Source organism: Pseudorca crassidens, chromosome 10 (genome assembly GCF_039906515.1).
Source record: "Pseudorca crassidens isolate mPseCra1 chromosome 10, mPseCra1.hap1, whole genome shotgun sequence".
In the NCBI taxonomy this organism is placed as follows: Eukaryota; Metazoa; Chordata; class Mammalia; order Artiodactyla; family Delphinidae; genus Pseudorca; species Pseudorca crassidens.
Window position 1 is genome coordinate 23,649,762 of NC_090305.1, and position 14,683 is coordinate 23,664,444.

At 49.6% G+C, this 14,683-nt stretch overlaps 1 protein-coding gene across 1 annotated transcript; it reads right to left on the reverse strand.

Moving 5' to 3' along the window:
* Window positions 1-11,012: 11,012 nt before the first annotated feature.
* PRRT1 (proline rich transmembrane protein 1) lies at window positions 11,013-14,425 on the reverse strand. The gene is made up of 4 exons (XM_067752659.1): window positions 14,269-14,425; window positions 12,823-13,358; window positions 12,283-12,468; window positions 11,013-12,105 (listed from the first exon to the last, which is right to left on the reverse strand). Exons 1-4 carry the CDS (start codon window positions 14,285-14,287, stop codon window positions 11,929-11,931), a joined length of 918 nt encoding a protein of 305 aa, XP_067608760.1. The 5' UTR covers window positions 14,288-14,425; the 3' UTR covers window positions 11,013-11,928.
* Between the last annotated feature and the right edge of the window lie 258 nt (window positions 14,426-14,683).

The window sequence follows — 14,683 nt, forward strand, 5'->3', positions numbered from 1 at the left end:
TTCGCTGCTGCACGCGGGCCCTCTCTAGCTGCGGCGAGTGGAGGCCACTCTTCGCCGCGGTGCGTGGGTTTCTCATTGCGGTGGCTTCTCTCGTTGCGGAGCACGAGCTCCAGGCACGCGGGCTTCAGCAGTTGCTGCACGCAGGCTCAGTAGTTGTGGTCCACGGGTTCCAGAGCACAGGCTCAGTAGTTGTGGCGCACGGGCCCAGCCGCGCCGGGCATGTGGGATCTTCCCGGACCAGGGATCGAACCCGTGTCCCCTGCACAGGCAGGCGGATTCTCAACTACTGCGCTACCAGGGAAGCCCCGATTCTGCATTTCTAACAAGCTCTTGGCTGCTGCTGAGGCTGGCCATGGACCACAGTTTGCATAGTATGATTCTAGAATAACCTCATCCGATTCTCTTCACCCTTTGGTCTGTGCCCCTTTAGTTTGTCATATATTTTGTACCTATAACTGGTATAACCTGCTCCACTGGGCGACCCGTGGAAAATTTGTCCTCCTCTTCCTAATAAAACATGTAGGTCCCCTTTGTGATTCAGGCTTGCTCATCCAGCTCCCTGCACAGGCTGGGCTACCACAGCTCTTTAGGGAAGGAGAATCCCACTCTCCATCCTCACTTTGGCTCCCTCTTCAGTTTGCTCTCTAACACCCGGCCATTGTGCCCCAGACTACAAGGACCATGCCAGGACAGCCAGGAGGGGAGGTAATTTCATCATTAGCCACAGACTTGTGTCAAAACAGTCCTCTCCGTCTTGTGTTGCATCTCAGATCACTAACTTAGACTTTTTTTTCTCAAGTTTTATTTCTAGTTCTGTACTCTAGTAACCTTAGTCCACTGCAACTAAGGCTAAATACTCTGATTCTTGGAATCCTTATATTCCTATTGAAAATTAATCTACCTTTTCTCCCTCACTTTTCCCTGTTGCATTTCAGGGATTTCTGGGAAAGGCAGATAGTCTAGAATGAGTCGCAAAAGATTTGATTACATCCTAATCCCTGGACAAAGATTGCTAATTTGTATTATGTGTGCCTTAACTGAGAGGTCCACTCCAATGACCCTTCAAAGATTAGCTTCTCTCAATGAAAAGAAACTGTACTCTGTTACAAATGTATTGCTTTGTAATGTCTCTTACTCTTTTGTGTGTGTATGTTTCAGTTCCAACTGAACTGAAGAGGCAAGGACCTTGCCTCTATTTCTTTTGTGTTTTATCTCCTTCTTCATTCATTCATTCAACAAATATTTATTGAGCACCTGCTATGTTCCAGGCAGGATGTTAGGAACTGGGGATACATAGATGAATGAGACAGAGACAGTCCCTGCTCTCGTGGAACTTATAGTTTGGCCATGGAGAATAAGTAATTACAGTGGTATGAAGAAGCATGAGATGCTATGAGAGTGAATGAAGGATGAGGGAATATCCCTTGAGGATGAGACATTTTTGCTGCCATCTAAAGAATGAGTTAGAACTGAACCTCTGAAAACACACCAATAGACCCCATACTGAGAAACGCTGAATTAAATGGTCAACTTTATCTCCTTAGGTAACCCCTTGTCACCATCTGTGACTATATATAAAAACAAACATAGGCACCAAACCCCTAAAAACAGTAATCCAGGGACTTCCCTGGTGGTTAAGACCCCATGCTTTCAATGCAGGGGGCGTGGGTTTGATCCCTGGCTGGGGAACTAAGATCCCACATGACTGTGTGGTGCTAAGCGTGCTATGCGGTGTGGGGGGAAAGGGGGGCGGGGGGAAGACAGTAATCCAAATCATCTAGAATGGAAATATTTTTATTTTTAAAAAGATGACCCAGGGGCTTCCCTTGTGGTCCAGTGGCTACTAAGACTCCACGCCCACAATGCAGGGGGCCCGGGTTTGATCTTTGGTCAGGGAAGTAGATCTCACATGCCACAACTAAAGACTCCACATGCCGCAACTAAAGACTCCACATGCCGCAACTAAAAGATCCCACACGTTGCAACAAAGATCCTGAGTGCCACAACTAAGACCTGGCACAGCCGAATAAATAAATAAATAAAACAAAACGAACAAACAATAAAAAGATGACCCATTAAAATGAAAACACAAAAGTTAAGTTTTATAAGAGGACTGAAAAGTCCCCAGAGATGACATTCATGGATCTGTAGATTCCCCTGGGTCTCAGCTTGAGAAACACAGGTCTAGGAAGGGGCCAAGATGTGAAAACTCAGGAATGGGAAATAGCATAGGCTGTACCCCTAAAGTGTTAACTGCATGAATATTGACTGACTCTCACAGATTGCTCTCTCCCAGTTCCCTGCCCCTGAGTCCTAGTATTCTACAGCTCAGTTCTCTGGAGATAGTCACCAAGGAATCAACAAAAAAGAAGGGAAATAAGCCTGGAGGATTATATCCGCAAGCCTGTCTAGAGAACATGGGATCTCAGAGGATCTGGCCATATTCTGCTGCTCTCCTTGCCCTACCCCGTAAAGGCATTGTTTTGCCTTCATTATAGATCTAATCTGGGGACTTCCCTGGCAGTCCAGGGGTTAAGACTCCACGCTCCCAATGCAGGGGGCACAGGTTCGATCCCTGTTCGGGGAACTAAGATCCCACATGCATGCCGGTGCAGCGGAAAGAAAGAAAGGAAGGAGGGAAGGAAGGAAGGAAGATCTAATCTGATGGCAGAACCCAAGGAGAGGTTCAGGAGCTGATGCAAGGTAATTTGTGAGCTGGTGGTTGTTCCATGTTGTCTCAGCACACACGGAGCATATGACACTTGCCTTCTAAATGGGTGAAGTAACATTCTGTAAGCAGATAGAGTGGGGGGGGGGATCCCCAGAAGAAAAGAACCAGATAATAGCTTTTTTTTTTTTAATTTATTTATTTCTGGCTGCGTCGCATCTTCGTTGCTGCGCGAGGGCTTCCTCCAGTTGTGGCAAGTGGGGGCCACTCTTCATGGTGGTGCGTGGGCTTTTCCCATTGTGGTGGCTTCTCCTGCTGCGGAGCACAGGCTCTAGGCACGCAGGCTTCAGCAGCTGTGGCGCATGGGCTCAGCAGTTGTGGCTTGCGGGCTCTAGAGCACAGGCTCAGTAGTTGTGGTGCACGGGCCCAGCTGCTCCGCCGCATGTGGGATCCTCCCGGACCAGGGATCAAACCCGTGTTCCCTTCATTGGCAGGCGGACTCTCAACCACTGCACCACCAGGGAAGTCCCCGATAATAGCTTTTTAACATAAGAGAAGCCATTTTAGGCCTAAACCATATTGTGATCTAAGCCTTGCCACAGTGCTTGCCCTTGAACAGGTCTTAGTATTAATGATCTTAAGAAGTAACAATCCTTGGACTTCCCTAGTGGCACAGTGGTTAAGAATCCGCCTGCAATGCAGGGGACACCGGTTCCAGCCCTGGTCCAGGAAGATCCCACATGCCGCGGAGCAACTAGGTCCGTGCACCACAACTACTGAGCCTGCGCTCTGGAGCCTGCGAGCCACAACTACTGAAGCCCGCGTGCCTAGAGCCCGTGCTCTGCAACAAGAGAAGCCACTGCAAGGAGAAGCCCATGCACCTCAATGAAGAGTAGCCCCTGCTCGCTGCAACTACTGCACAGCAACAAAGACCCAACGCAGCCAAAAATAAAGAAAGAAAGAAAAAAAGGAAGTAACAATAGCAAAGATAATAAATCAGTTGTAAAGACTCCCAGTTCTGTTTCAATGATAAGAATTAGCCAGAAGCACTTTCTTGAGCCGTTTTGCAGAATTTAACACCCCTCATAAGCGCTCAACCACTAGATCAACTAACACCTGAAGGATGCTACTGTTTCTGACCCTAATGACTTCAAACTAAAGCTTGGACTCTGTCGACCTTTGCCCCAATTCTGTGCTCAAGCCCCTTCAAGAGTATGCATACTATGCCCAAGCCCCTTCATGAGTATGCACCCTTAGCTGAAAACTTCCACAGTTTTGCTGTTTGAGAAGACACTGCTTTGGGAAAGATTCCTGGTGTTCTCCTTACTTGCTGTAATAAATCCTTCTTCTACCTATCCTTGGCTAGGTTGTGTCTTCTGGCTCAACACACCAAGAGCTGAACCCAGTTTGGGGGTAATAATTCTTTTCTTATCTATTCAGTAACCCTTACTGAGTACTCAGGATTAGTCAGTGAGACATGGAAATAAATACAGAACTCCCCATCAGTAGGCTAACAAGGGTAAAGAGTTATAGTTAACGAAACTCCAGATGCAAGGGCAAAAGTGATAAGTGGAAGGGAAGCTATTTCCAACTGGGGGTGATCTGAAAAGGTCTCCAAAGGGTTGAGCCTTGGAGGATGGCCATAATTTTGACATGTAGAGATTGAAGGGATTTATTGCAGGTGGAGGAAGCAGCACAAAGCAGGAGATATAAGGAAAGGAAAGCCACTTTACACCCATGCTATTCATCTCTGGCTTGTCAATTTCAGCTTCTCCTATACCCATTCCTGCTGCCCTGTCACCAGGCATCAAGCTGGTTGGAACTTTTTACACCCTCACATTCCCCTGAATTCCATACTCACCACACGGAACCATATGCTGCACTTATTTTCTGCCATTTAGCATCAGCATAAGAGACAAAAATTCTAGCTTTCCAAAGGCTAAATCCATTTCCCCTTCTGTTTAGCTTTGGTGGTTTCTGTGGTTTTTAGTTCTGCTGGGATTTATGTCAAAATAGGTCCTCTCCCCTCTCGGTTCCCAAACCATTTTGCTTGTGCTTCCCTTATAGCCAGAGGTTTCAGGCAGGATGAGGTAGTGAAAGGCAGCCTTTTCCACAGTGAAATGTTTAATTCTAAGAGCTGGTCTTTACCAACACCTGACCACAATACCAGACATTTCTTTAAGTGTCTTATGTATATTACCTCATTTCTCTTCACACAACTCCATGAGCTACTTATTCAGTCATTCAGCAAATCTTTACTGAGGGCCTCCTCTGTGCCAAGCACTGTGCTAGGTTCTGGGAATAAGGCAGTGGAAAAAAGCCCTGGATCTCTTGCAGCTTATATTCTAGTGAAGATAATAGGCAATAAAAATCAACCAATAAAATATAATGTCAATTTTGTACAAGGTGGTATTAGATAAATAACTACACCAGAAAGGAAAAAATAAAGTAGCAAGTGCTATGAACACAATGAAGCTGGGTAAGGGAATGGACAGAAAACGCCCCCAGGTGTGCATGGTGCTGTTTTGAATCATATGACAAGGGAAAGTCTCCTTGTGGAGGTGATATTTGTGCAAAGACATAAATGACATAAGGGAGCAGGCATGCAGATATCTGAAGGAAGAGTGTCCAGGGTGAGAAAAACACAAGCACAGAGGCCCTGAGGCAGGAAGGAATTAGATTTTTATGCTAAATCATAGCAGCTAGAAGAACAGCAAGGGGGCCAGAGTGGGTGAATCAGAGTAAGCAAGGGAAAGAGTAGGAGGGGATGAAGTCAGAGAGGTGGGGAGAAGCCAGGTCAGGTAGGCCTCATGAGCCAACGTAAGGGTTTTGTTCTAAGTGTGATCGGGAGCCGTCAGAGGGTTTGAGCAAGGTGAGTGATATCATCTGCTAAGTTAAAAGATTACTGTGGTCTCTTCCTGAAGGAAGGACTGTATAAGGCAGAAACCCAATTAATCAGAAAATCCAATTAAGGGGCTAGCCAAGGGACAATGGTAGCACAGGACCTTGGATTAGGGTGGAGGACAAGGGCCAAGGGCAGAGTCCTGAGGCCCTCTAATATTTAGGAGCCTGAAAGAGTCAATGAAAACTGAGAAGTAGCAGCAAATAAGGAACTAGGGGACACTTTCTTAAGCTGGATCCAGAAAGAGTAGAAGTGAAGAAAGCATTTCAAGGAGGAGGGAGTGATCAACTGTGTTAAATGTTGCTAATGGTTCTAGACCAGAGTTTCTCAACCCCGGCACATATAGGTTCCAAAGTAATTAAGTGGATATCTTGCAGCTTAAGAAATAAAATCTTTCTGCTATTGTTGACGCTCCCTGTGTATCCCTCTCCACTCAGGATTCTCCTGGGGGAGGGGCGGGTGGGAGAGGGATGGATTGGAATTTGGGGTTAGCAGATGCAAACTATTATATATAGAATGGATAAACAACAAGATCCTACTGTATAGCACAGGGAACTATATTCAATATTCTATGATAAACCATAATGGATAAGAATATTTTTAAAAGAATGTATATATATATATGTATAACTGAATCATTTTGCTGTACAGCAGAAATTAACACAAAATCAACTATATTTCAATTAAAAAATTGAAAAACAAAAGAATTCTCCTCCTGTCATGAGGTAACCACTATTCTGAACATTGTGCCTTTACTACATAGGTGAGTAGCAAAAGAGTTTTTGGGACTTCCCTGGTGGTCCAGTGGCTAAGACTCCATGCTCCCAATGCAGGGGCCCTGGGTTCAGTCCCTGGTCAGGGAACTAGATCCTGCATGCCGCAAAGAAGATTCCGCATGTGGCAACTAAGACCTGTCACAGCCAAATAAATATACATATATATATATATTTTTAAAGAGTTTTTCCCCCTTATTCTCAAAGATGAGCTGTATTATTGCAGCATGTTTATATTGGTGATGGGAATGTTTCAGTAATGAGGGGAAAGCCGATTATGTGGGAGAGATAGGGGATAATTTCAAGAGTCCCATTTCTGTGCAGGTGAGAAGGAATGGGATCCCAGCTCACAGATGGGATGGGGGCAGTGAGCAGGTCAGCTTCTCTGCAGTAACAAGGGGAAGGCATTGAATTCAATAGAGATGCAGGTGGCCTGGTAGATTTGGAGGTGGGACCATGAGGAAGTTCTTTTCTGACAGTTTCTATTTTCTAACTGAGATAGGAAGAAAGGTTGTCATCTTATGAAATTGTGGTCTCAGATTTGAGGAATGTGGGAAAATGCAGGCTTGCAGGCCACACTGAAGGCGGAAAGGAAGCGAGACCAGTCGGTATGACTGTGTGTTTTTTCCCCAGACACATTCAGCTCTTGGGAGCAGGTGTGGTGCAGGCAGAGTTGGATTTAACCAGGGATAAAATGTGTTGAAGGGAGAGGGACCAAGAATACAGTGCAAGGCCTGAGACGCAATTACAGTGTTGAACCTTGGGATCTGCAGTAGGTATTGAGGTAAGTAAAAAATGAGGGTATCTAGCGGCAAAGAAGAGTGAGAGAGTCAATGAATGGGAGGTCCAGGTGGGGTTGAAGAATTTTTGGAACAGGGATACTGAGTGAAGGAGGAGGGGTGACATGAAAAGACTGAAGAGATTTTGGAGGGGAGGCAATTATTTGTGGTAACCAAGTCAAAGACGTGACACAGGGAGACAGTGGCTGGGGAGGGGGGAAACATCATTGGAGTTGAGGAAGGGAAGGAACTGACGAGGGTGCTGTATGGTTATCTACATGGATATTGAAGCCACCAAAAATAATGAAATGGCAGAGGTAGATGGTAGAGAGGAATGGTAGAGAGTAGATGGCAGAGAGAAAGGCAGTAAGCTAGATACTGAATCTTCAATGAGGGTTCAACAGGAGAGTGATGATCCAGAATCGAATCATGGGGGAATCAGAGCTCCCAATAGCTGTTAGAGGGTCCAAAGACTCTCCTCCTGGAGGATAGAAGCTCTGTTGTTAGGAGGACAAGAGCCACGGGCATCCTTGCTCTTGGAGGGAGTTGAGGTAAGGTAGGAGGAGAAATGAATTGGAATACGCCTCCGAGGGAGAAATCTGAGTGAGGTGATGAGAGCTTGGAGAAGTCATTTTCATTCACTTCTTTCTCTGCTTAATTCCTTTCCATTCAATTGAGTTCAAAGATTGATAGAAGAGGTTTTATCTGTGAGGGTCTGAAAACCAGAGATAAGCCAGATTTGGCTCCTGCCTTCAAGTAGCTGACAAGGTAAGGTGAGGACATCAAGATCTCAGCCGGAAGAGATGGGAAAAAATCCAGATAAAGTGAACAATGGGGATGTTTTAGACCCAGATACTTTCTCCTAAAGAAACTTGCTCTAGTTGAAGCTACACCTTTCGGCCTCTCCTCTCTGCGGTGGTCCCCAAAGTGCCTCTAAGCTTGTGATTCCCAACCTTGGCTGGGATCCCGACCTTTGGAATCACCTGGGGATGTCTTTAAAAATATTGACGCCTGAGTCCCAAGAGATTGTGATTTAATTGGTTTAGGATGCGACCTGGGGTTTGGGATTTTTAAATGCTCCCCAGATGACTATAATGTACAGCCAGGGGTAAAAATCATGGCTCCAAGGAATGCCTGGAGCTATGTTTAGAAACCCACTGCTTTAGTCCAACCCGTAATAGAGAGAGATTCCCTCTTGCTGGAGTGAAGGGATCAATTGATCTGAGCCTTGAAGGATAGGTACATTTTAGCCAAGTGAAGAAGCAGATGTGAAGGGAAGGAGAATATCGTGAGCAAAAGCTTAGATGTGGTCTGAAACACATGACAAGCAGCAAACACTTTGGTTTCTAACAGGCAGAGATTGGAGTAAGAGGTCTTAGATTTGAAGAACAGCTGGGTAAAGACCTGAAGTGGGAATGGTGAATAGTACAGTTTGGTTCCAGAGAAAGCTGGATGATTTCAAATTATGGAAGAGGTTGAAGGCCAGATTAAAATTGTGTAACCGGGTGAGTAAACAATAGGGAATCTTGAAGGGCTATTGAGAGGTGTGTTAAGCGGCTGTGAGAAGTGTGTTTAGGGAGGATAACCTGACAGCAGTGTCAAGGGAGACTTGAGGTAGGGAGAGGTAGGAAAGGAGAGCTGTTGCAATAATCCTAGATGAGGTCATTTTTCCAGCAAGAGTTGGGAAAAAGTTACAGATTCAAAAGACATTGTGATGGCAGAATTGACTGGGCTTAACAGCTCACTAAAAGTAAAGGCAGGAAGGAGGTGGAAGGGGCGTCACGTTTTCAGATAAGGGCGCCCAGGAAATGGTGCTGTCTACAAAGGTAGGGAAGCAGGTTTTCAGTGGCATTTCGTCTGTTTGGTTTGGAACCTGCTGAGTTTAGAGAACCAGCAACCATCCGTCCAACCATCCGTGTTCCACAAGCACCAGAAGAATGTCTGCCTATAAATACATAGGTTGCAGAATGTCTTAGTCAACTTGGGCTGCTGTAACAGAATACCATAAACTGGCTGTCTTATAAACAACAGAAATCAATTTCTCACAGTCCTGGAGGCTGGGAATTCCAAGATTAAGGTGCTGGCAGATTCAGTGTCTGGTGAGAGCTCCTTCTGGTTCATAGACAGCCTTCTTCTAGCTATGTCCTCACATGGTGGAAGGAGCAAGAGAGCTCTCTGGAGTCTCTTTTATAAGGGCACTAATACCATCCATGAGGGCCTACCTTCAAGACCTAATCATCTCCCAAATGCCCCATCATCACATTGGGGATTAGGCTTCAACAGATGAATTTTGGGAAAACACAAACATTCGGTCTGTAGCAAAGAAGCATCTGGTTACAAATGACGTCTGAGTTTGGAGTGGACGAGATTTTTTCAAGGGAAATTCTCAGAGAAGGGAAAAGAAATCCAGATATAGATACTTAGGGCACATGAGAGGGTTCAGAGAGGCAGTGTACTGTGAAAATGCCATTGATTTTGGCTCCTGGTAACTTTTGGTCATTGCGTACTGTTTGAAAGAACAATTTCAGTAGAGTTGGGAATGGAAGCGCATTTCAAAGGGTTAAGAAGCAGTGGGTATGAAAGAAAGACATTTCTGACAACAATACACCCTATTCAACAGGGGAAAAGTGAGTAGGTAGTGAGGAAGTGCAAGCTGCAGATGTCAGTTCTTTTTTCACGAAATTGGGTCCGGAAGGCACATGAAACCTGAAACATCCAAAGGAGAACCCATGATTTCCATACTCCATCCCATCCTCATCCCATGTCTCCTATCACAGTGCATGGCTTTCCTTCTAGATTATAAACTTCATGAGCTTCAGTGTTCATACCTGCTGTCTCGGACAATGTTTCAGCAGTATCCTGCATGGAATACAAGATAGGACCCTGTCCTGCAGGTGTACAACTGAAGATACCAAGCCCACCGCTTGTGTCTCCTCCCCCTCCCCAAGAGGTCTCCTGGTTGATCACAGGATAGGAGAGAGCAACTAGCCCCAGGCAGACTTGAGAGGCTCTGGACTTCCTCCCTGGCACTCAGCTTTGGTCAGAATGTTTGTGTGCCCTCCCCTCTCCCCCAATTCATATATTGAAATTCTAATGTGCAATACAATGGTATTAGGAGGTGAGGCCTTTGGGAGGTACTTAGGTCATGAGAGTAGAGCCCTCATGAGTGGGATTAGTGCTCTTATAAAAGAGACCCCAAAGAGCTCCCTAGCCCTTTCGGCCAAGTGAGGATACAGTGAGAGGTCTACAGCCCAGAAGAGGGCCTGCACCTGACTGTGCTGCACCCTGATCTCAGGCTTGCAGTACATTTCTGTTCTTTATAAGCAATCCAGTGATGGTATTTTTGTTATAGCAGCCCGACTCCCACAGCTCTTTGCTTCCTTTGCCTTCCCTCCACTGGTACAACACACCAAGTAGGGCTAATCCAAGTTGTCTGCCACCCTTCAGCCTGCAAGCAGGAACAGCTGTGGGCAGATGGCATTTTTCCCTGCCCCATGCCACCCTACCCCTGGCCAACTTTTTCAGAATGGTCTGCCTTCTTTCCTCCTGACTTCCTGGAGTTCTGGGGATAGATCCCTGGGTCTGCTTGTAAATCTTCCCTCCTCTCCAAAGCCTTAAGCCCAGTCTGGTAAGGAGTGGAAAAGGTGTGCTGGGTAAAGAAATCCCTACCAAGGATGGATCTCAAGGTCTTCCCCAGTAGGATTCCCAGGGAGGCCCCTTCCCCCCATATTTGTGTTTGTCTCTCTGGTGTCCTGGGAATCTGTCTCCTCTCACTTTTGTCTCTGTCAGTTTTCTTCCCCCACTTTCCCCATGCCCCAGAAGGGGAGATGAGGGGAGGTGAAAGGGGAAACCAAAAAAGCAGGGTCTTCGCAAGGCTGCAGTCTTCGGAGTTGCATGTGATAAATCCACTTAATCTATTTAATATTGTCTTTCAGAAATTCACACACACACTCACACACAGATCAGAACAAGGTGAGGACTACCGAGGGGACGGGGAGGGACCGGCTCCCTCCGGACACTGGAAGGTTTGTACCCTAGGTTCCCTTCTGCCCGACCGCCCAGGAGTTGGGATAGGAGGAAGGGAGTATTTACAGAGAACGGGGACGTAATCTTCATCCCAGGGTGAAGGTTCTGAAACTGGTAACCTCCCAAATCTCATTCCAAAAAAATCAAAAGTAGACAGAGGTTCCGGGATTAGCAAGAAAAGAGGCGGGGATGAGGTGGAGGAGAAACGGAACTGTACTCGCAAAAATGGGAGTGAGCGTGGGGGCGTGGCTACCCTGGGGCTCGGTTCTCGCGCCGGGCAAAGGGGAGGAGTCTGTCAGTAAGGGGGCGAGGCCTGGCGCCACAAACCCAATCACCGGACTGAATCACCCCGCAGGGAAGAAAAGAAGGCGGAGCCTGCCGACCTGGAGGCGGGGCTTTATCAGAGCCGGGGCGGAGCCTATACAGGAGGCGGGGCTTTAGGGACAAGTTTCCAGGCTGGGGAGCAGTGACCGAGGGAGTTCGGCCGGGGGCGCTGTATTTAGAGGGGTTGGGGGCCTGGAGCGACTGAGGGGCCTGGCATTTGGCCGGAATCCCAGGAAGCGGTGTCCCTGTTAGTGTGGGTTTTGGCGGGGTTCCTGAGGAACTGGATTCGGAGCGTGCCCGCAAGGCGAGAGTTTCTGTAGAGGCCTAGTTTAGGATGTAACCAAGTCCGGTGGCCCCAGAAGCGGGTGTGCAGGGCGCCCGCTGGATCCGCGGCTTGACGGCAAAACGCGCTTGGAAGGTCGAGGGGCGCAGAGTGGGGCCGGGCCGTAGGCGTCCTTACGGATCCCAATAGTTCTCGTGGTGCTGTGCAGCAATGATGATGACTACGGTGAGGATGGTACAGAGCACCATGGCTGCTATGCCCACGGCCAGGGAGATGAAGGAGAAGTTCCGGGCCTCTCGTGAAGCGATCTCGGCTGACACCATGTCTCCGCGGGCCAAGGCCGTGCGCACCTGCGGGGGAGGGTGGGGGAGAGCAGATCAGAGAGCTGCTACCTCAGCCGCACGCCTCAGTCTCCCTCTAAGGTGCTCCCCAAAACGTCCAGCACTCCATGGGATTAAGGAAGACCTAGTGAGCCCTCCTCTCCATACTCCGCCTCCATTCCCTCCCCCTCCCACCCCCCCACGCACCTGCACTGCCTTGAAGATGGCAATGATGCCCGTAGGCCAGAAGCAGCAGATGGTGGTCAGCACCGCGATGGGCATATAGTCATGGGGCGGGCGCCTCGGCTCCAGCAGGGCCAGCCCTGGGCCTTGGGGCGGCGGGGGAAGCGTGGAGGTTACTCCCGTTCCCCCCGGGGTCCCGCCGGCATAGGGCTGTGGAAGGAAGGTTGTGGGGAGAAGACGTCACTCTTACCCTCCTTGAGCCCACCAACTTTCCACGTCTGGCAGAGAAAGAGGGTTGTTTCCTTCTTTCAAACCTCCTCTGGACTTTTAGGCTGTTTCCCCTGCCAGGCCTTGATCTTTGACTCCAGCTGACCACCAGACCACTCCCTCCCCGCCTCGCCCCATTCCCAGGCTTTTCCTTAGTCTCTCCTCTCCCTTGGCCCCAGAACGCCGCTTGGTCCCCTGGCCCTGTTTCTCTATCCCACCAGCCCCTCAGTGTGTCCCCAATTCCAGGTCCTGTTCCATCCCCCCCTTCCCCCAGGCCCCTGTCCGCCCCGTACTCACCGCGCCCACCGGGTAGACTGGCACGTAGGCAGTGCAAGGCTGCAGCTGTAAGGGGTAACCAGGGGCTACGTAGCCCCCCAGTGACAGCGTGCCTACCGCTCCAGTGTGCGTGGGCACCACGAAGCCCGGGGCCTGGGCAGTGTGAGCGGGCGCCGGCGGGGGCGGGGCGGCGGCGGCGGGCGGCGGCGGGGGTAGTGGGCCCTCGAAGCGAGTCTCCTGCAGGTAAGGGTCGGGTGGCATGCGGGGCAAGGTAGCGCAGCCGGGTGGGGGTACCCCAGCGGCCGGGCCGGGCGGGACGTGATGCGGAGGCCTCGGCAAGGTGGCGGAGGACGAGGGACCGCGCAGAGCGGCGGCCCCGGAAGCCAGGCCCCCAGCCCCTAAGCGCGGGAGGGTGGCAGTGCCAGACTGGTGGTAGTGGTGGTGGTGGTGATGGTGCGAGGAAGGGGCTGTCTGTGGGGGCGGGGCGGGAGGTTCGGCCGGGGGCTGGGGGGCATTGTAGGGTGGTGGAGAGGTGTGAGGGACTGAGTCGGGGAGGCCTGGGGGCGGTGAGCAGAGGTGTGGGGAGAGATAAGACAGATGAGATAAGGAGGGGCAGGGGGAGACACAGAGGGTCAGGGATGGAGGAAGATAATGGGAGAGACAGAGAGGAGATGAGTGAGAAGCCATCTCTCATTCTTGGGGCAGCAGAGAGGTTGTATCTAGGCCATCAGCTCCCCCCCCGCCCCCGCTTTTCAATCTAGTTTTGAGGTCATAACTCTCTTCTGATCCTCTCCCTTCCTCAGCAATGGGCACACAGCTTTAACCTGCAGACCCAAATTCGTATGCTCCTTGGCTTATGGCAGCCTTTGGGCTAGCCTATGCGAGCTGGTCCTGTGTGTGCACGTGTGTAGACATGCAACACTGTTAACATGTGCTCAGTTCAACAGTTGTATAAACACAGGTAGGATAACATGTTCCTCTCTGCCATTCCTTCAGTGGGGAGGGGGTGCCCTAGTCTCTTAGGGAGTCTCAGTACCACTTTTAGGACAGATTAAAGAAGGGTCCTCTGGATTTTACTCCCCTGGCAACCCCCATCTGATCATCTCTCCATATTTCCCCGTTGGATGTCTCCACGCGAGCCAGTGTCATCTGTCCATCTGTCACTTGCAATGATGCTATCCATGCAGTACCTGGCTGATGCTAAGTCACTCTTGTACTTCCCTCGCCCTCTCAACCTGCCCCCCTAACCCATGTTGTTGGCAAGGGACTGAGGCTGAGACTGGCAGGAGGAAAGGAAGAGAAGGGAGGGATATAAAAAGAGGAGGGGGGTTGGGGGTCGGGGTGTGGAGAGCTGGATACAGGGGGAATGAAACAGAACCAACCGCTAGGGAGGGGTAAGGGAGGGGGTGGGGGGGGAAGAGTCAGGAGACACTGGAGAGGGCTGGAGGTTTTGTTGTTGTTTTCTACCTGACTTTTCGGATGACATGCCTGCTGTCTCGCTGGGACAGGATCCGTGCAACCGGAGTCTGGAGTCAGGATCCCTGGCTCGCACCGGAGTCTGGGTGCGCAGATTGCGCAGCCGGCAGCAGCGCAGAGATGGAGAGATGAAGACTGTGGCGGCGGGGGGCGGAGGGAAAGCAGGGAGGGGGGGAGCTTAAAGGGACCGAGGCGAGGGAGGGGGAATCCTCCAGACGCATCCCCACTCGGTCTCCGCTTTTGGACTACGTCTCGCCTCCTCTCACCCCGGCATTCAAGCCCCCAGTTTGGGCTCCTTTGGAGTTGTCATGGAAACTGGGAGGCAAGCAAGACCAAGCAAGGCGGGTGGTACTAAGGGAAGGAAGGAGGGAGAAAGAACTCTCTAGAGTCTTCCCCTCCAAGACTG